Source organism: Diaphorina citri, unplaced genomic scaffold (genome assembly GCF_000475195.1).
Source record: "Diaphorina citri unplaced genomic scaffold, Diaci psyllid genome assembly version 1.1 scaffold2372, whole genome shotgun sequence".
Taxonomy (NCBI): Eukaryota; Metazoa; Arthropoda; class Insecta; order Hemiptera; family Psyllidae; genus Diaphorina; species Diaphorina citri.
Window position 1 is genome coordinate 17,366 of NW_007379796.1, and position 22,416 is coordinate 39,781.

The following is a 22,416-nucleotide window of genomic DNA, read 5'->3' on the forward strand; positions in this document are numbered from 1 at the left end:
AACACACAATATTACAGATTACAATCATATACGAGACATCTACAAATACTCGTAGGTATCTAAATTTTACCTCCATATGTGATTTGATTTAAATATTCATAAGGAATAAAAAGAAAAAAAAAGTAAAACACTTCTTTATTATTTTTTCCAGAGGATAAAGTGCTCATGATGCACAGATCTATCGTGTAGAAGCCGAGTGGTTATCACCCGAGGCTCTCACACGGGAGGTTCCAGGTTCGATTCCCAATAGAGTCGTTTTTTCAGTTTCGTGTTTAGAATATGGTATGCAAGTAATGTGCCATCGTCACAGGCACTAATTAAAATTCCATCATTTAATGAGTGTTTCACCGCCGTTTTTATTTCGTAGCAATGAAAGAGCTGCTACATTAGACTCGTGTGGTCTGTGTCGTAGGATGCCCATCCCGTAGTATGCCTCTCATCAAATGGGCGATAAGAGACACAATACTTCCCAATTAGGTGCTGGGTCAACACGAGAACACCGGAAAGTAATCCGTTGTAGTATAGTGTTACTCACTCGTTTCTCAACATGCCAAGGTTTAGTAATGGCGGCCAGATCACACACAGTCATAGTCATTCCTACAACCCGTTGTAGTATAGTGTTACTCACTCGTTTCTCAACATGCCAAGGTTTAGTAATGGCAGCCAGATCACACACAGTCATAGTCATTCCTCTCAGGAGACCTCTATCCGCTTCTCTATGCCAGGCTAGACTACCACCCTTCACCAGGGACAGGAAACTACCGCGCTGTCTGAAGTAGACAGCCAGGTCTGTGGACAGGATAGCCTCTTCTAAGTCATTCCTCTCAGGAGACCTCTATCCGCCTCTCTATGCCACGCTAGACTACCACCCTTCACCAGGGACAGGAAACTACCGCGCTGTCTGAAGTAGACAGCCAGGTCTGTGGACAGGATAGCCTCCTCTAGTACCTTGATGATACGTGAGTACTCATCCGGGGACACGTTGCTTAGGATTTGGTTACCCTGGAACACAGAATGAAGAGGATGCAGTGTTGTCGTTTGGGCATAACGGATGTGGTATGCAGTGATGCCGATTCTAAGAAGGCGTCCACAACGGAGAACCGACCATCGACTATAGCCTAGTACCGACCCAAGAGAAAATAAACAAATCATGCTAATGAATAGAAATGTCCTCAACGGAGCCTTGACCATAGTACCGACCCTAGCATAATATCAAGAAATTGAGCTTAATATTTTTTCTGCGATTGTCGATGGTCCATGGTCGCCATTGTGACCGAGAAACATAAAAAAAACATGCTTTACTGCACTCAAAGCATCTCAAACATTGAAATGTAGTCATAAATAATAGCCAGGTAGTTTATAGACTCGGGATCTACTGCATCATGTACGTACCAGTGTTGTTATATCAGATTAGTCTGAGTCTGGTAGTTTGTGTTGTGTTCTGTGTTAGGGCTTTGTTGTATACTTACAGCACTATTGAGTATCATGAGACATTGATCAAAATGAAGATAAAATAAACCATGCTAATGAATAGAAACGTCCTCAACGGAGCCTTGACCATAGTACCAACCCTAGCATAAAATCAAGAAATAGATCAGTTGCGCTTACTTGGGTGATGTTTTAAAGTCATAGAGCAGGATAAATGAGGACGAACGGAATTTTTCTTTTTCTTCTACGACTTCTAGATACCGAGATAAATCGATTTCAAAAATACCGGTAAATCGTAAACTTTTACGTCACGGCATACGCTCCCGTAGGCGATGACGTCAGAATTCATGATTCCTGCTTCGTTTGTTTGTGCGCAAGCGTTTCTGCGCATTTTAACATGAAATGTGACGTCACAACTCTTCGAACTTTTTTATAGGAACGGCAATTAAAAATTAAATTTTCGAACTTTTAAAGTTACTTTTTGACCTCAGATTTGTATTTTTCCCAACTTTTTACATAGGAATCGACCATTTATTAATAATATTTTCTCAATTGCAACTCCTCCATTGAGCTTAATATTTTTTCTGCGAGTGAAGGATACGAGCATGTAAAAGAAGACAGAAATAGTAAAAAAAAAAAAAACTATTGTAATAGTAAAGGGAGGACGGACTAAAAATGAATGTTTGTGTGTGTTTGTTTGTTCGAACTTTATGCCTGGCCAAACCACTCATCCGATTGCTATGAAACTTTGTGAACTTATTGCTTGCACTCCTGTGAAGGTTATAGGCTATTTTCCGGTTCGTTTTTGTTAAACTATACGCCGAGCGAGACCACTAAATGGGTGAGTGACATGAACGGCCATGCCTTTAAGGACTTAATTTTCTTGTATAATTTTCTTCAAACTCACTTGATTTGGAAGGAGTTGTTGGTTCCCCTATGATCTAGATCATGGCAGAGACATGCAATGAGAAGAGCAAGACATTCTATCTCCCCGAATATCTTCCACCATTGTGTTGACTGAAAGCAAACAACAGAAAATAATTAAACAAAGAATAATGTTGCTCTTTAGGTCGTGGTTATGTACCGGGTTGGGTTAGGTTCGGGCTGGTTAAGATAGGATATTGTTTCTACAGTTTGGCAAGGGAGTGGTAATTTGAGCTAACTTGGCTTATAAGTTACCACTCCCATGCTAAACTGTAGAAACAATATCCTGTCCCAACCAGTCCGAACCTAACCCAATCAGGTCGTTTTTTCAACACAGAAAAATTACGAGTTGTAAAAACTGAGCTTATATAAAACATGGAAACATCAGTATTATCCCAAAATGACACTACTGACTTCAATATCAAGATGTTCTAATAAATAATCGTCATGAGCTTAGTTAGTCACTTGGAGGTCTTGTAAGCGCTAGGTCGCGGGTTCGATTCCCGCCCTAGGCAGATTTTATCCTGAACAGATTAGGTTCGTGCTCGGAACGGCTGGCTTTATACTATCTTGTCTTCCTTCTCTCTTCGATTTCAGGACGATAAGACCTCAGCAGTTACAGTTCCCTCTATCAAACCTCTTAAAAAAAAAAAAAAAAAAGAATTATACAAATTATGTGTAAATTTGTCAGAATTATCTTACCTCATAGATGGGTAAACATATTGAATCTATGAATCCAACTTGCATGAGAGGAAGCTGATCTTCTTTCTCCCTGTTCATAATGTCCTGAAATCAACGAAACATACAATACATTGGAATGATTAGAATATATCTAGGAACAACAAAACATACTTGTTCGAGAATACACAATATCAGAAAAATCTACATTACAGAAAATCTTTTTATTACAAATCCCTTCTATAAATTCTCTATCAGAAAATTATTCGTTAGCTATCTTTGGGGATGGCTTACCATTAGATTCTAGATCTAGCTATCTACCTTGGGGATTCTAAAAGAGTGGTTTGAAGTACTTACGATAGGAGTTATATTTAGTTCTTGTCTCTCGATATCACCTTGCTCGAAGAATTCACTTGATACAAGTTCTGCCACCTGAAACACAACACACAATATTACAGATTACAATCATATACGAGACATCTACAAATACTCGTATCTAAATTTTACCTCCATATGTGATTTGATTTAAATATTCATAAGGAATAAAAAGAAAAAAAAAGTAAAACACTTCTTTATTATTGCTGTGTCGCTTTGGTAACCCAAACTTCGGGCAGTTCATCAATAGCTTTTATTGATCGTTTCTCTCTGAATATATTTTCCTTTCGGAAACTGAATCCTTGATTTTCGATGGTTGGGAATGCGCCATCTTGGATTTACAATGGTTCAGTACAGGCGCTACCACGCCACCTAGTGGTTGAACCAATTCCCGTATTTTACTTTAAAAGAGGAGAAATGAGCTTCAGGAGAGGGGAAATCATCTGTTTGCGAAAGGAAAATCCACGACTTTTCTGGCGTTTTCATGTTGACCAAGCACCTAAACTAACATATACGAGACATCTACAAATACTCGTATCTAAATTTTACCTCCATATTTGATTTGATTTAAATTTTCATAAGTAAAACACGTCTTCGTTATTCTTTCCAGAGGATAAAGTGCTCATGATGCAAAGATCTATCGTGTAGAAGCCGAGTGGTTATCACCCGAGGCTCTCACACCGCAGGTTCCAGGTTCGATTCCCAACAGAGTCGTTTTTTTCGGTTTCGTGTTTAGAATATGGTATGCAAGTAATGTGCCATCGTCCCAGGCACTAATTAAAATTCAATCATTTAATGAGTGTTTCACCGCTGTTCCTATTTTGTAGCAATGAAAGAGCTGCTACATTAGACTCGTGTGGTCTGTGTCGTAGCATGCCCATCCCGTAGTATGCCTCTCATCAGATGGGCGAGAAGAGACACAATACCTATACGTCTCTTCTCTGCTATCTGATGAGGGACATACTACCGGATGGGCATGCTACGACACAGAACTCATGGGCATGCTACGACACAGACCACAGTTGCTTCTTACCTTCAACGTGTCATCATCTTCCATATGAATATCGTCGAACTTGAAGTCATGTAGATTTAACTTGGCCGCTGACGGTACCCTCAGGCTCTGCAATACAAACAAATTAAATTCAATAGATCAGTTGCGCTTACTTGGGTGATGTTTCAAAGTCATAGGGCAGGAAAAATGAGGACCAACGGAATTTTTCTTTTTCTTATACGACTTCTAGATACCGAAATAAATCGATTTAAAAAATACCGGTAAATCGTGAAGTTTGACGTCACGGTATACGCTCCCGTAGGCGATGACGTCATAATTCATGGCAGAGATACAAGAGATATCAGATCCAAAGGTTTCCCGAAATTCAGTTTGTTGTTGTAGTGACTTCAGCTGTAGCCGAATGGTGATGGTAAAATAAAGAAAATATATCTTTTTCTATTTGCCGCACACCAGGCTCTAGCCATGTTTAATTGGCTCGTCTTGAACCGCAGTCAACCATCGTGACGACTTCTGTGCTTAGTCTTCAAAAGCGGAGAGAACCCTTTGAAAAGCTACCAGCTAGCTAGGCTGGTTAAGGGTAGCTGTTCTCCTCCCTGTTCTGTTCTTCCTTTGTTTTGTTTGTTCGCTAAATGAACAAAATTCATTAAAAAAAGTAATAAATAAAAATAATAATAATAATAAAAATAAATAAATAAACCCTATGTTCTTGGTGTTCTTTGTCTATGCTAAATGGTCCTTTTTATTAAATTGGAAAACCAGAATATACCTAAATCTGAAAAATTCCCATGAGTCTATTGAAATGTGAATAACTTTATGTATACATACCTGGTTCTTTCTTCTTTCTCTTCATCAAGATCACTGGCTTCGAAATCGAAAACCCGAGAGAAACTGCCCTTGTCCGCTTTGTGCGCATTAGAACGGCAATTAGAAATTGAATTTTCGACCTTTTAAAGTTACTTTTTTGGAGTTTTGACCTCAGATTTGAATTTTTCACAACTTTTTACGAAGGAATCGACCTTTTATTAAAAATATTTTCCCAATAGCAACTCCTCCATTGAATCAAATCCTTCTTCTCTCTTCGATTTCGGGACGATAAGACTTCAGTTGTTGCTCTTGTTGTCACAATTCCCTCTATTAAAATCTCTTTAAAACAAAGTTTATAGAATTATTTTCAATGAACTTACCCTCAGTCGTTGTGCATCTTCTAGAGAGGCAGACGCATGGTAGCTGAGAACATCGAGAGTCACACTTTGCTTAGCCATCGGGACGATAAGACTTGAGTTGTTGCTCTTGTTGTTACAGTTCCCTCTATTAAAATCTCTTTAAAACAAAGCTTATAGAATTATTTTCAATGAATGAATGAACTTACCCTCAGTCGTTGTGCATCTTCTAGAGAGGCAGACGCATGGTAGCTGAGAACATCGAGAGTCACACTTTGCTTAGCCATAGCTATCACAGCTTTCTCATACCTGAAACATACAACATAACTTTAGTTATACTTCCTACTCTAGGATTGAGAAATAGCTATTCGGGGATCCCAAACTTCAACTTGCTACGTGCTTTCATGCAACGTGAACTTGTACCAAATTTCATCAAAATCGGACCAGGCAGTCGCAAGTTATAGCGGAACAATCATTCAAACAAACATCCAAACTAAATGCAAAACGATCGAGTTAAAACGTAGACCTTCACTTCGTTAGGTTAATTATTTATTGATCGAGTTTGATTGGCGACTTACATGTGAGTATTGTGGATACCCATACCACAGAATATTGCAAACGCTTCCACAAAGTTCTCATCGTTCTTGGAAAACGCCAGATCATCAAACTTGTTGATCAGCTGAAAACCAAAAACACACATACGACATGTTCAGTTAATAAATAAATAAATGTCTTTTCTTTGTGTTACTATATCACAACTTTGGTGCTCACTGCAGCATTGTAGGATTTTTCCAAATACATATATAAGTCAAACAAAGTGTTCATGTAATCATATCTAGAGTTGAATGGCAGAGATTGCCCCGGCAATAATTTTGCCCTTTGCAATTTCTTGTATTATTGTACATTGTATTGTAACCAATGAAGGGTCCTAGAGTATAGACAAATATGAATAAAATCAAAACTTTATTATGAGTACATAAAATTTTAGAGGTTGAGTTGAGGAGAATGCTAGGACTACCTGTCCCGTTCTACTTTGAGAGTTTAAACAAAGTACTGTGCTAAATACTTACTTGTACCCTCTGACATTGTATAAGGGACTGTGTATGTGTGAGTATCCTGAATACCATATGCTCTATCGTGCTTTGTTCTTCACTTGAGAAATAGCTATGCTGGAATCCCAAATTTCAACTTGCTACGTGCTTTCATGCAACGTGAACTTGAACCAAATTTCATCAAAATCGGACCAGGCAGTCGCAAGTTACAGCGGAACAATCATTCAAACAAACATCCAAACTAAATGCAAAACAATCGAGTTAAAACGTAGACCTTCACTTCGTTAGGTTAATTATTTATTGATCGAGTTTGATTGGTGACTTACATGTGAGTATTGTGGATACCCATACCACAGAATATTGCAAACGCTTCCACAAAGTTTTTTCCAAATATCGCAATAATCCAGCTCCCAATTACCTACCATGCTGGCACCGGTCGCTATGCGCATTTATATTACATAGCTACTCCCTTTCAAAACATAGTATAGCCATTACCCATTTTTTTTCTGACAAGTAGTCAAATTGAAGAAGTGACCAACTCCAGTGCTCGTAGGGAAAACATCTCTCTCGCGATTTTAGTCTGATGCTCTGATGAAGGGCATCTGAGTATTCTCCAAACTCACCAAATTTTCTTAGTTGAATGTCAAATCTCAATCGTTTTTTTTTTTATTTTTTCATGTCGTGAAGATTCTTTTCTGTAAATATTTGCATTTAATTTCAATAGAACATTACCTGATTTCTCTTGACTTCCAGCTGACTTTTCTCATAGAGCTGAGCGTTCCTGACCTAGCTACTCATTTTCCTCACGAGGCTGAGTGGGCCCCGTAACGGCCAGTCACGGAATCAATCATTTGTATGATACAAATTTCTTGACCCCGCCGGGAATCGAACCCGGGTCTCCCGCGTGCAAGGCGAGCGCAGTGACCACTACGCCATGGGAGCTGACATGTTTAGTTAATAAAGGATCCAAATAGTGGCATCTTAGTTAGCTTGAAAGGCAGAAGGTAGTCTGCACTCTAAAGGTGTGTCCAAACATATTAACATAGTCGACCGGCCGTAGACCGACATCGATAGACGGGACGCGACGAGGAGAAACAATTGTTGTATTTTATTTAACATTTAACCCAAGAACCGAAAATTCGAGAGTGGGGGTAAAAATCTCGTAGTGGGGATAATCAGCTCGAGGGGACGCGACGAGGAGAAACAATTGTTGTATTTTATTTAACATTTAACCCAAGAACCGAAAATTCGAGAGTGGGGGTACAAATCTCGTAGTGGGGATAATCAGCTGATATCGATCTATGTTGGCACACTATAATAAATCTAAAAAAAAAAATAAAAAAGATTGGCAGCACTGGCGCTGTCTAGTAGAGAAGATAGGAAGCTCTTGATAAAAATTCAGCTGTTCGCATATTTAAATAATTTTTGTTGTTGGCGGGATTTTTTTCGCGGCACTAAAATACCACAACCCCATGGTATCCTGATCTGTGGAGTACTCACCAAGTAAGCGTCTGGTATATTGACTGGTTCCCCACTCTCTGCTAGATAGCATACAATACCACAACCCCATGGTATCCTGATCTGTGGAGTACTCACCAAGTAAGCGTCTGGTATATTGACTGGTTCCCCACTCTCTGCTACATAGCCTACAATACCACAACCCCATGGTATCCTGATCTCTGGAGTACTCACCAAGTAAGCGTCTGGTATATTGACTGGTTCCCCACTCTCTGCTAGATAGCATACAATACCACAACCCCATGGTATCGAGTAGAGAAGATAGGAAGCTCTTGATAAAAATTCAGCTGTTCGCATATTTAAATAATTTTTGTTGTTGGCGGGATTTTTTTCGCGGCAAAAGGTAAGCTTTAAAAAGCCTTATCATCCTTTATCAGATGATAAATTAATTGCATGGAGGTATAAGGCAGGGGAAAAAAGCCAAAAACTAATTTACATCAAAACAAAAACAAAAGATCTGAGCTAACCAGAAAAATGGCGTCTCTAAACCGAGAAAAAATGGCGTCTCTAAACCACAGTCGAGAGCTTGGTTTAGTATGGCAAGAGGGGAAACGTAAACCTAAAAGTGGTTAACGCCCCTCACGTCATAAACACACTTCCATGTGAGGGGAGGTAGTGACCTTGAATGAGCCGCGCTGAGGTTAGCGGTTACGTGTTAAATAAAATACAACATATATGTTGTAAAGGCAGTGTGGATGGTTCAGTCGACACATCTGAAGTGTTTGGTCGCGGGTTCGAGTTCCGCCTGGGACGAACGTCATCCAGTCATCCTATACAGATGAGGTTCGTACTCGGAACGGTTGGCTTCTGGCTTTCTCCTCTAATGCCTTCCTTCTATCACAGATTTAGTGACGATGAGATCTCCATTGTTACAGATCTCCCTATCAAATCTCTCTGCTACTCGATTAAAAAGTAGCTACTCAATTATCCTCACGAGGCTGAGAGCACCCCAAACTTCGAGCACAGGGCTGAAGAATCTTCGGCCACGGAGGTTGCTATTTCCACTCATCTGTATGTGTGTGGACGAGGTACAGAAGGTCTCAGGACGTGGTACTAGTGAGGACTAGCTGGTGTCCACATCATATTCACCTGTATGTGTGTGGACGAGGTACAGAAGGTCTCAGGACGTGGTACTAGTGAGGACTAGGGCTGGTGTCCACATCATATTCTTACCTGTATGTGTGTGGACGAGGTACAGAAGGTCTCAGGACGTGGTACTAGTGAGGACTGGCTGGTGTTGACTGGTTCCCCACTCTCTGCTACATAGCCTACAATACCACAACCCCATGGTATCCTGATCTGTGGAGTACTCACCAAGTAAGCGTCAATAGAATAGAAAAGAATTAGAATTATAATGGAATAGATTAGAAGAATCTAAAAATAAATTCCCTTGCAGAAGGCCCCAGTCGAAAAAAGCACTCGTATTTCGATTGCAAATATTTGAAGGGTTATATTTGCTGTGTCGCTTTGGTAACCCAAACTTCGGGGAGTCCGTCAATAGCTTTTATTGATTTTATTTATTTATTTATTTAGTGCTTTATTTAGACTGTCGAATTAGGACATGTAGTCCCATTATCTCAACAGTTTAATATTGCACCACTTTATTTATTTAAATTACAAAGTACAAAATGGTAGGTAACAAATTGATCGTTTCTCTCTGAATATATTTAATTTTCCTTTCGGAAACTGAATCCTTGATTTTCGATGGTTGGGAATGCGCCATCTTAGATTTACAATGGTTTAGCACAGGCGCTACCACGCCACCTAGTGGTTGAACTAATTCCCACATTTTACTTTAAAAGAGGGTAAAAGAGCTTCAGGAGAGGGGAAATCATCTGTTTGCGAAAGGAAAATCCACGACTTTTCTGGCGTTTTCATGTTGACCAAGCACCTAAAACTATACGTCTCTTCTCTGCTATATGATGAGGGACATACTACGGGATGGGCATGCTACGACACAGAACTCATGGGCATGCTACGACACAGACCACAGTTGCTTCTTACCTTCAACGTGTCATCATCTTCCATATGAATATCATCGAACTTGAAGTCATGTAGATTTAACTTGGCCGCTGACGGTACCCTCAGACTCTGCAATACAAACAAATTAAATTCAATTAGCAATTAGCCATCCATGTTAGTTCAGAGAGTAGGGTCTCCTGCCTTGTAAGCGCTAGGTCGCGGGTTCGATTCCCACCCAAGGCGGATTTTATCCTAACAGATAAGGTTCGCTCGCGGAAAGGCTAGCTTTCTCCTATTATATGTAAGTCACCTTAATTATGTAATATTGTAAATTGTGTGTAATGTTGTCAAAACAATCCCAATAAAATAGCCTCAACACTAAGTGCAAAATGGAACAAGTGCGTCAGCCAGTTATCAGGGTGGATAAAAACCAAGGTTCAAATAGCGATAATACAAGTCAAAGTGGTATAATAATCATGTAATCATATCTAGAGTTGAATGGCAGAGATTGCCCCGGCAATAATTTTCCCCTTTGCAATTTCTTGTATTATTGTACATTGTATTGTAACCAATGAAGAGTCCTAGAGTATAGAAAAATATGAATAAAATGAAAACTTTATAATGAGTACATAAAATTTTAGAGGTTGAGTTGAAGAGAATTCTGGGACTACCTGTCCTGTCCCACTTCGACAGTCTAAACAAATAAACAAAGTACTGTGCTTGAGACTTACTTGTACCCTCTGACATTGTATAAGGGACTGTGTATGTGTGAGTATCCTGAATACCATATGCTCTATCGTGCTTTGTTCTTCATTAGATAAACTTGACAAAGTACGAAATGATAAAGAGAGTTTGTAATGTGGGCAAATCTTTCCATCATACAAAATCAATAAATATGAAACCAGTGCCGACCAAACTGGATACCTATGTGGTGAAAGTATCAATGACCAAATCTACTGAATTATTCTAAGTAACTCGACTATTTTTCACAAAAAAGGGATGTTAAATTTGCTTCTAGTATGTAGGAGTACTTGGTTTACATCGGACTGATTTCGCTATCAGCGATTTTAGGATGTTTATTGTTCTTCAAATATCATCCTGGCCAGATCCAGCAGCACCTGGGAATAAGATCATAATAACCAATTAACCACATAAAATTACAATAGTCTTAAAATTTATGCAGAACTATATACCAAATCCCGAGTTTCACCTGTAAAGAATTGTCATTTTGGATCAGTAAATTATGACCTAGGTATTAGAATTACTTTTTTTCATATTTCCGGAAAGATTTTCGTTTGAACCTTTGCATTTCACACTTGGTAAAAGTTATGAATGATCTAAAAAAATTAAAGAAGAAAAGCCCTTTCAAAACATAGTATAGGAATAAATATGAAACCAGTGCTGACCAAACTGGATACCTATGTGGTAAAAGTATCAATGACCAAATCTACTGAATTATTCCAAGTAACTCGACTATTTTCACAAAAAAGAGATGTTAAATTTTCTTCTAGTATATACGAGTACTTGGTTTACATCGGACTGATTTCGCTATCAGCGATTTTAGGATGTTTATTTGTATTTACCAGAAAACCCTGAAGGTAGAGTAGGATTTTTTTTTCATTTTATTCTTCAGAACAATTCAATCTCGAGCTCAATAAACTTTGAGCTGAACCCTCCTCGTCTAAAACTTTAGCAGAATAACTCAAGTTTTTGTCGACTGAGGAGGAAACAGCTCAGGTCTATGGCAATTAATTCTTTCATAGATCTTCTTTCTTCATATGACAATTATTGTTTCTTGTTCCTTTCGAGCTTTAAGCTTCAAGTATGTGGATGATCTTCTCCAGATTTTCAAGCATTTCCATAACTCTTAAAAGTTGATTCGAATTTGATGAAATGAAGCATATGTACATGTGCAATACTTTAGGGACTCAATCAGACCTATGTCGCCTTATAAATTCTACACATCTGCTTGAATGTAAGATAGTCAGATATTTTCTTGAAGATCCATGCATATGTACATGTGCAATACATTAAGGACTCAATCAGACCTATGTCGCCTTATAAATTCTACACATCTGCTTGAATGTAAGATAGTCAGATATTTTCTTGAAGATCCATGCATTTTGCTGAAAAATCCTAAAATGGAAATATGTATTGGAAGTAGGTACATAACATGTTTGTGTTTTACCGATAGGTCTGCCATAGACGGAAAGTGAATTTTGACGCCAAGCCAACAAAATATGAAACATATTGCATACTGTATTGAGTGTACTGAGAATATTGTATGGAAGAAAATAATTATCTGACGTGCTCAGCGCCTCAGCATAATATCAAAAGAAAACAACTTACCTACGAAGAAAATAATTATCTGTACTGCTCAGCGCCTCAGCATAATATCAAAAGAAAACAACTTTAAATTGGCCAGTAACTTAAATTCTCGGAAATCAAGGCTGTCTCTCTCTCCTATCCTGTCTTCCTTCCTTCTTTCATTACTTCCTCTTTTTTCTTCTTCTTCTTCTTTTTTTTTCATCGGCCTCGTTAGCTTGGTTGGTAACGAGTCTGCTTTTTAAGCGCTAGGCCGCGGGTTCGATTCCCGTTCAAGGCGGATTTTATCCTGAAGAAGGAAGAAAGACAAGTTTAGGGGAGTCATGGGTATTATCATGAACATTTCTACTAACTCTCCTCTTTGGTTTGGTGTTTTTTTTTCCAGGGGTCTGAACAAGCTATGTTGACCGTATGACAAGAGATAGATTAGTCATAGGTATCCTTGACTCTACTGCTCGTCAAGAGCTATTACGTGTGCAAGATTTGACACTAGAGAAAGCAAAAGAAATTTGCCTGTCTGTAGAGTCTAGTAAGATAAATAAGACCAAGATAGAAGGTAAGCTTGGTGAGACAGAAGGGAGTTCTGATAATGTTGATTTCTTGCAACATAGATTTAATAAATTGTTGCCTAGACAACCTGATTTGCAAAGATACAAGAGATATCAGAAACCTAATTATTCTTATCAGAAACCAAATGCTTCTCAAAACAGTGGTAATAGACCTTTAGGTTCCAATCCTGGTCTCAATCGCGGTTCTAACTTGCGTAACAATCAAGTTCTCTTTTGTAAAAATTGTAACCGACGAGGACATTCTATTGAAACTTGTAGAAATATTCGTGAAATAAATGATGATGTGGATGATAATAATAATACAATGTGCTACTATGAAGAAGAGTCGTGTGAGATATTGTCTAATGATGAAGTTGTTGACAGTGTTGAGTTTTTAGGCCATCTCTATGTCGATTCTGTGTCTGACAATGCAGTGAACATTCCTATTCTTATGAACAGTACATTGAATGTTATTTTCAAGATTGACACTGGCGCAGGCGTTTCAGTTATTCCTAAACATGTTTTATCACAATTAAAAGTTCCTCTTTTAAAAACAGACAAAATGTTGTTTGGCCCTAATAAACAAATGTTGAATTGTTTGGGAAAAATTTCAACCATGTTACGGTACAAGGACTATGAAGTTCTGGAAGAATTGTTTGTTGTTGATTCTTTAAACCAACCTTTGTTGGGTATGCCTGCCATAAACAAGCTGAAGTTGGTAACATTTAACATTGACAATGTTACTCATAGCATATCCTAAATATATACAGCCCCTTGTGTAACTGACTGACTGACTGACTGACTGACTCACTCACTCACTCACTCACTCACTCATACTAATTCTAACCCACTTCTAGATGAGATAGGAAGATGCGGTTTTCACCATTGGATTCCTTATTTTTTGTAGGTACTGGGAAAAATCGGAAAATCCCGAAATTCCAAACCGTTCCCGAGATATTGACGTTTTTTAGTCCCCCCATAAGAAATACACAGGGAACAAGGTTTGAGGCCAGCAAAACTTTTCCTACGTTTAATATTTCTCTCTCGCTTTTAGTTTTCAGTTTTCATTTCTTCGAGACAAAACTCAGGGACGATATTAGTTTTCAGGGGCGAAGCCAAGGGAGCGCGAAGCGCGACCCCACTGTGTATGTGTGAGTATCCTGAATACCATATGCTCTATCGTGCTTTGTTCTTCAAATATCATCCTGGCCAGATCCAGCAGCACCTGGGAATAAGATCATAATAACCAATTAACCACATAATATTACAATAGTCTTAAATTTTATGCAGAACTATATACCAAATGCTGAGTTTCACCAGTAAAGAATTGTCATTTTGGATCAGTAAATTATGACCTAGGTATTAGAATTACTTTTTTCATATTTCCTGAAAGATTTTTGTTTGAACCTTTGCATTTCACACTTGGTAAAAGTTATGAATGATCTAAAAAAATTAAAGAAGAAAAGCCCTTTCAAAACATAGTATAGCCATTACCCATTTTTTTTCTGACAAGTAGTCAAATTGAAGAAGTGACCAACTCCAGTGCTCGTAGGGAAAACATCTCTCTCGCGATTTTAGTCTGATGATGGGCATCTGAATATTCTCCAAGCTCACCAAATTTTCTTAGTTAAGAATGTCAAATCTCAATCGTTTTTTCATTTTTTCATGTCGTGAAGATTCTTTTCAGTAAATATTTGCATTTAATTTCAATAGAACATTACCTGATTTCTCTTGACTTCCAGCTGACTTTTCTCATAGAGCTGAGCGTTCCTGAGCCCGATCCCACAGAACTGAAGATAGCTAGCAAACACCTTCTCATCATTGCTAGTGAAACACCCGTCATTATGTTTGTTAATCACTTGGGCAACGCCTATCACGTCACCATTGAAATCCTTGATAGGCATACACAGCAGGGTTCTGGTCTTGTAGCCAGTCCTAGCGTCTATCTCCTGGTTGAATCTGTTATCCTGGAATACAAAGAGGAGACAATTCAGTAATGCATCAAGAAACGAGACAAATCAAACGATTTATTTTTTATCAATTGTTGTCCCTACACCTAAGCCTTGGAGTGGGCTTTTGGTGAATCGTAGATTCGTAGAAACTTAACCCACCTACGATTGAGGGAAAGAATAAAGCGAGAAGATTTAACAGACGATTTTGCATTTAGTTCGTCTCAGAAGTGTGGAAGCACATCTAAGTTTCTCGGCCACCAAATGCCCCAATCAATATTGGCGGACTCACCAAGTAAGCGTCTGGTATATTGACTGGTTCTCCACTCTCTGCTACATAGCCTACAATACCACAACCCCATGGTATCCTGATCTCTTCCTTCTTCTCCATCTCTTGCAATGTGCTACGCGAACATACGTCGAACAGCTTGGATACCAAACATTTCGAGTGACAACCTTGCGCGCTGTGTGCCTACAGAACAGAATAGAATAGTCATATTATTAGAATAGAATAGTGATATGAATCAAAATCAAACTATGAATTATTTGTGGTGAAGCAATAGCCTCTTCACAACCTTGTGGGTATCACAGTATTACAAGTCTTTCATTTACTCAATGATCATATTTATCATCGCTCGTATCTTTGACTTATAATGCCGCCACTGGTTGCTACTCGATTAAAAAGTAGCTACTCAATTATCCTCACGAGGCTGAGAGCACCCCGAACTCCAAGCACAGAGCCGGAAAATCAGATCGGAAGAGCGTCGTGTAGGATCTGTGGAGTACTCACCAAGTAAGCGTCTGGTATATTGACTGGTTCCCCACTCTCTGCTACATAGCCTACAATACCACAACCCCATGGTATCCTGATCTGTGGAGTACTCACCAAGTAAGCGTCTGGTATATTGACTGGTTCCCCACTCTCTGCTACATAGCCTACAATACCACAACCCCATGGTATCCTGATCTGTGGAGTACTCACCAAGTAAGCGTCTGGTATATTGACTGGTTCCCCACTCTCTGCTACATAGCCTACAATACCACAACCCCATGGTATCCTGATCTGTGGAGTACTCACCAAGTAAGCGTCTGGTATATTGACTGGTTCCCCACTCTCTGCTACATAGCCTACAATACCACAACCCCATGGTATCCTGATCTGTGGAGTACTCACCAAGTAAGCGTCTGGTATATTGACTGGTTCCCCACTCTCTGCTACATAGCCTACAATACCACAACCCCATGGTATCCTGATCTGTGGAGTACTCACCAAGTAAGCGTCTGGTATATTGACTGGTTCCCCACTCTCTGCTACATAGCCTACAATACCACAACCCCATGGTATCCTGATCTGTGGAGTACTCACCAAGTAAGCGTCTGGTATATTGACTGGTTCCCCACTCTCTGCTACATAGCCTACAATACCACAACCCCATGGTATCCTGATCTGTGGAGTACTCACCAAGTAAGCGTCTGGTATATTGACTGGTTCCCCACTCTCTGCTACATAGCCTACAATACCACAACCCCATGGTATCCTGATCTGTGGAGTACTCACCAAGTAAGCGTCTGGTATATTGACTGGTTCCCCACTCTCTGCTACATAGCCTACAATACCACAACCCCATGGTATCCTGATCTCTTCCTTCTTCTCCATCTCTTGCAATGTGCTACGCGAACATACGTCGAACAGCTTGGATACCAAACATTTCGAGTGACAACCTTGCGCGCTGTGTGCCTGCAGAATAGAATAGAATAGTCATATTATTAGAATAGAATAGTGATATGAATCAAAATTAAACTATGAATTATTTGTGGTGAAGCAATAGCCTCTTCACAACTTTGTGGGTATCACAGTATTACAAGTCTTTCATTTACTCAATGATCATATTTATCATCGCTCGTATCTTTGACTTATAATGCCGCCACTGGTCGCTACTCGATTAAAAAGTAGCTACTCAATTATCCTCACGAGGCTGAGAGCTCCCGAACTTCAAGCACAGGGCTGAAGAATCTTCGGCCACGGAGGTGGCTATTTCCACTCACCTGTATGTGTGTGGACGAGGTACAGAAGGTCTCAGGACGTGGTACTAGTGAGGACTAGCTGGTGTCCACATCATATTCTTACCTGTATGTGTGTGGACGAGGTACAGAAGATCTCAGGACGTGGTACTAGTGAGGACTAGCTGGTGTCCACATCATATTCTTACCTGTATGTGTGTGGACGAGGTACAGGGACCCAGGATGTGGTACTAGTGAGGACTGGCTGGTGTCCATCATATTCTTACCTGTATGTGTGTAGACGAGGTACAGAAGGTCTCAGGACGTGGTACACCGACTACTAGTGAGGAGGCTGCTACACTGGCTGGTGGTGGAGGTGCGGGGGGTGGTGGTGCATGGTGCATGCTACTCAGACAACCCACCGGACGACTAGGGGGAGGAACTTTGAGAGAGATCTGAGAGGGGGAGGAAGGGGAGGAGGAGGAGGTGCACCTAACATCTCCCTGCACGAGGAAGAGGGAGCCACGGTCTGCGTTGAGGAGGGTGGAGACATTCTGCAGGATCTTGTGACACAGGGAGCGGACGTCTAGCTCATTACAGATGTCTTTCACCTGGGAACACACAATCATATTTAACGGTAAGTTCATTATTTTTCAACCTATTGTTTCATTACAAATTTTCATCAGTAAAGGGTTTCATGAAATTGAATTGATCCCAAGGGCAACAAGGTAAACCTAGACTCTTGACAAATGGAGTGTGCCTGAAGGAAAAAAAGAGTGTACCCCTTTGTTCAGGGAAATATTACTATGTGCCTATAAGGTCACATTTAATATTCTCTAACTTTGAATTTGGAAAACAAACACGAGTTGATCGGTATCTGTGAAATTAACCACACCATATGTTGACATTTTCAGAACATCAGTAAATGGTTTCATGAAATTGAATTGATCCCAAGGGCAACAAGGTAAACCTAGACTCTTGACAAATGGAGTGTGCCTGAAGGAGAAAAAGAGTGTACCCCTTTGATCAGGGAAATATTACTATGTGCCTATAAGGTCACATTTAATATTCTCTAACTTTGAATTTGGAAAACAAACACGAATTAATCGGTATCTGTGAAATTAACCAGACCATAATTATGTTGACATTTTCAGAATCCACATCTACAGAACAAAGAACCTATCAAATACTAGCACACAACACATAGCCCATGGGCTGGAGAAGGTCCCAAGGGCAACAAGGTAAACCTAGACTCTTGACAAATGGAGTGTGCCTGAAGGGGGGAAAAAAGTGTACCCCTTTGATCAGGGGTACACTTGGCACAAGCTCTGCTTATACGGATGGGTATACCATTTATATGAAAAATGTATGTTCTGAGTTTTTTCGTCAATCAAATATAAATGGAAACTTGTTAAATTAAAAAAAGGGAAATATTACTATGTGCCTATGAGGTCACATCCAATATTCTCTAACTTTGAATTTGGAAAACAAACACGAGTTGATCGGTATCTGTGAAATTAACCACACCATATGTTGACATTTTCAGAATCCACATCTACAGAACAAAGAACCTATCAAATACTAGCACACAACACATAGCCCATGGGCTGGAGAAGGATTAAAAGCTAAAATTAAATTGACATGAGATAATAAACATTACAAATCATATCAATTACGTTGAAATGAGCCTTTGTGCTGGATTTAGACTTGGTTCCACGAAATCAAATGCACAAAGTGCACAATTCCATGAAGAAAGTGCTAAATGCCACTAACAATGTCTCTGTTCTCAAAACAAAACAAGCAACAAGACACAATAATGAACAATGATAACGTAAAGTTAGAACGCAATACTCGCCATGACATGGATGATTAACAAGAAATTCAAATGAAATTAGAAATGAAAATGAAATTAATGAGGACCCTATCATCCTATACAGAGACAACGCTGACTTATCGTACAAACAGTTCATGGAAAACACGCAAAGGAGAAGAAAAATAATACACAAAAATAAATAAGAATACAAATTAATAATAAAAAAAGGCAGGAAGAAGAGAGAAGTAGCAAGATGGAGAGAGAATTAATTGGAAAGTAAAATGAAACGTGTAAATAACACACAGAGAAATGTGCTTGAATAGCCATTGGGGAAATCGTTTAGATAAACCGTTCATGGAAAACACGCAAAGGAGAAGAAAAATAATACACAAAAATAAGTAAGAATACAAATTTATAATAAAAAAAGGCAGGAAGAAGAGAGAAGTAGCAAGATGGAGAGAAAGAATTAATTGGAAAGTAAAATGAAACGTGTAAATAACACACAGAGAAATGTGCTTGAATAGCCATTGGGGAAATCGTTTAGATAAACTTGACAAAGTACGAAATGATAAAGAGAGTTTGTAATGTGGGCAAATCTTTCCATCATACAAAATCAATAAATATGAAACCAGTGCCGACCAAACTGGATACCTATGTGGTGAAAGTATCAATGATCGAATCTACTGAATTATTCCAAGTAACTCGACTATTTTTCACAAAAAATCTGGTGTGAACATCACACGACTTTCCTTATCCTATTGAATGATACTTATTTGAGTGTTCTTTTACCCTAACTTTTACAATATCTTTAACCATTTTGTCGCTATAGCTGAAAACCGCCAAAAAACGGTCGAAATCTGTCCAAAAGCGGACAAAATACCGCCAAGCGTAGCAACCATCTCAACCAAACGTTTTGTATTGCATCCTTGTCACATTTGTGAACAGCATACCAAATTTCAAATATAATCCATCCTCCTTCTCTAGTCTCTAAGCCTCACCCTTCCTCTTTCCCCTCTCTCTCCCTTCCTCTCTTCCCTCTCTGTCTCCTCCGCCTCTCTTCCTCTTCATCCTGTTATCCCTACTCTCTCTCTTCCTCACTCTTTCTCCGCCTCTCTCTCTCCCTCCTCTCTCTTTCTCTCTTACTCCTCCTTCTCCTCTCTCTTTCTCTCTCTCTCTCTGCCTTCTCTCCTCCTCCTCCTCTCCTTTCTCTCTATCTTGCTATCTCTCCATCTTCTTCTTCCTCTCTCTCTCTCTCTCTCTCTCTCTCTCTCTCTCTCCTCTCCTCTTTTCATCCTATCCCTCCCTAGCTCTCTCTCTTTCTCTTAACTTTAACCCTCCCTCTTTCTCTTAACTCTCCCTCTCTCTCCTCTCAATCTTCCTCATCTACTTGTTGTGTTTAGAGTCAAGTGCTCCTGCTGAAAGCACGGTTGGAACACATTTTATTTTCGCTGACAAATTTCACTCACTTGTGATTAATTGATTTCATAGGAACAGCGTATTCCCCCGAGAGCTATTTTCTCTCCATATATAAAATTCACAGAATAAATGCTGCTGCTGAATGATGTAGAAAATGGAAAATAAAATTAATGTATTTCTTTCTCTCCTCTATACCCATGTAAATAATAGTAGTGTATTGGAAGTTATTCTCATCAGGTGACCAAGCCATCGTAGCCAACACACCACATCAAGGCAAACGTTTACCAGGGAGACCACGTAGCTGCTGGATCAACGAGATGAAGAGACTATGCAACAGATGGGGGCACGACATTGTGTAAACGATATGTTCAACAACTCCCGGTAGAACAGTTGCTAAGAAATTAGTCATTGGATTCATTTTACTTAATCCCATACACGAAAAGCCCAATCTGAGACTTAGGTGTAGGGGCAAAGAGCCCCAAAAGATGGGTTAAGCTTATACGAATCTATGAATAATAACCGGTGGTTGGAATGCCGTTTTTTTTGTAACATTACGAAGTTCAAACAACAAATAAATTCCTTTTTGAAAACGCCAAATAAATAATGAATAACGATAAAATAACATAATGGGGAAGTTAATACAGGAGAGCTTTGGCTTATCTGGAGAATTTACAACAGCAAAAGAATCTTAGAGGGTACCTCAAGAGAACATGAAAGGGCTCAGTCATGAGAATTCTGCCAGTAGTCAAACCAACCATGATCAAGAAGTCCACAATACATGATCAAGAAGTCCACAATACATGATCAAGAAGTCCACAATACATGATCAAGAAGTCCACAATACATGATCAAGAAGTCCACAATACATGATCACTAGTCAAACCAACCATGATCAAGAAGTCCACAATACATGATCAAGAAGTCCACAACGACAACTTCAAAAGGACATCATAATTTGATTTTATTCGGCTTGATTAATGGCACAAAAGAATACGGGGGCACGGTTGGTCCAGGGGTAACGCGCTCGCTTGCCATGCAGAAGGTCCCGGGTTCGAATCCCACCATTGACAAAAAATTGTAGTCGTTTTTGGATTGCAAATATTTCAACGGGTTACTTTCTGGTGTTCTCGTTTTGACCCAGCACCTAAATGGGAAGTATTGTGTCTCTTCTCGCCCATCTGATGAGAGGCATACTACGGGATGGGCATGCTACGACACAGACCACATGCGTCTAATGTAGCAGTTGTTTCATTGCTACGAAATAAAAACGGCGGTGGAACACTCATCTTAAAAAAAAATGTAGCAGTTGTTTCATTGCTAAGAAATAAAAACGGCGGTGAAACACTCATCTTAAAAAAAAAAATCGTAATGAGAACAGCAAATAACAACAAAGTCGATAGTAAATAAGAGTGTGGCGGCAGATGGGAAAAACAAACCAACATTACGGAACAAAACATACAAAAAACAACTGCTGTATACACACAGAAACAACAGGACTGCATACAAAACACAAACAACATCACAGAAAAAAAACATACAAAAGCCAACTGCTGTATACACACAGAAACAACAGGACTGCATACAAAAAAAAAAAAAAAAAACAGAAAAAAAATTTGATTTGTTTAAACTAAAAGCCAGACTAAATCAGATGAAAAACACCAACATGAATTCTGGACATCTGATCAGGTGTCTCATGGAAAAATCCGAGCCTGTGTGGAGACCAGAGCATTCAGACATTTTCAGCCAGTCTGCTGGAAATATGTGTGAACGTGTGTGGCTTGCTAGAACAATGGTATGGCTTCGGAATGTAATGAGGCGACAGTAATTGTCACCTCTAGTGTTTACGACGAGGTGATATGCAGAATGCAGATTGTTCTATTGATTAACATCAATATTTGAGAAGATAAAATATTGCGACATCAAATACGTACGGCACGTACGACTGAAATTTACGGCACAAATAAACCATTATCAACAAATGTGTTTAGGGTGTACTGATGCACTTGTACTCACTACTCATGTCTTATGTAAATAGTTGTTGTTCAATGAAATATAGAACTCACATAGAAAACAAGGCCCTACGAGGGTTATAAAAGGCCCTATCAAGCCCAAAATATAAAATGAGCACTTTACCAAATTTCATCAAACAAATCGTTTCGGGAGTGATAAAGAAACAAAGAATTTATATCTTAAAAAGAACCCCCAAGGAAATGAGGGCTTCAGAAATTTCCGTTTCACCATACATAACTCCCAAA

At 39.2% G+C, this 22,416-nt stretch overlaps 1 protein-coding gene across 1 annotated transcript in view; it reads right to left on the reverse strand.

The window, feature by feature from the left end:
- LOC103518819 (dual 3',5'-cyclic-AMP and -GMP phosphodiesterase 11-like) overlaps positions 1 to 17,561 on the reverse strand; it is a 19,538-nt gene extending 1,977 nt beyond the window's left edge. Inside the window, exons 1-19 of the mRNA XM_026830517.1 lie at positions 17,220 to 17,561; positions 16,549 to 16,669; positions 15,722 to 16,452; positions 15,224 to 15,403; positions 14,704 to 14,949; positions 14,132 to 14,207; positions 10,841 to 10,875; positions 10,152 to 10,238; positions 9,321 to 9,446; positions 8,130 to 8,357; positions 6,156 to 6,283; positions 5,787 to 5,886; positions 4,439 to 4,525; positions 3,388 to 3,462; positions 3,055 to 3,138; positions 2,336 to 2,451; positions 1,470 to 1,512; positions 834 to 1,002; positions 536 to 702 (exon numbers count right to left, since the gene is read on the reverse strand). Of these exons, the coding sequence (XP_026686318.1) occupies positions 536 to 702; positions 834 to 1,002; positions 1,470 to 1,512; positions 2,336 to 2,451; positions 3,055 to 3,138; positions 3,388 to 3,462; positions 4,439 to 4,525; positions 5,787 to 5,886; positions 6,156 to 6,283; positions 8,130 to 8,357; positions 9,321 to 9,446; positions 10,152 to 10,238; positions 10,841 to 10,875; positions 14,132 to 14,207; positions 14,704 to 14,949; positions 15,224 to 15,403; positions 15,722 to 16,452; positions 16,549 to 16,669; positions 17,220 to 17,561 (3,141 nt within the window). The remainder of the gene's footprint in view (positions 1 to 535; positions 703 to 833; positions 1,003 to 1,469; positions 1,513 to 2,335; positions 2,452 to 3,054; positions 3,139 to 3,387; positions 3,463 to 4,438; positions 4,526 to 5,786; positions 5,887 to 6,155; positions 6,284 to 8,129; positions 8,358 to 9,320; positions 9,447 to 10,151; positions 10,239 to 10,840; positions 10,876 to 14,131; positions 14,208 to 14,703; positions 14,950 to 15,223; positions 15,404 to 15,721; positions 16,453 to 16,548; positions 16,670 to 17,219) is intronic.
- Between the last annotated feature and the right edge of the window lie 4,855 nt (positions 17,562 to 22,416).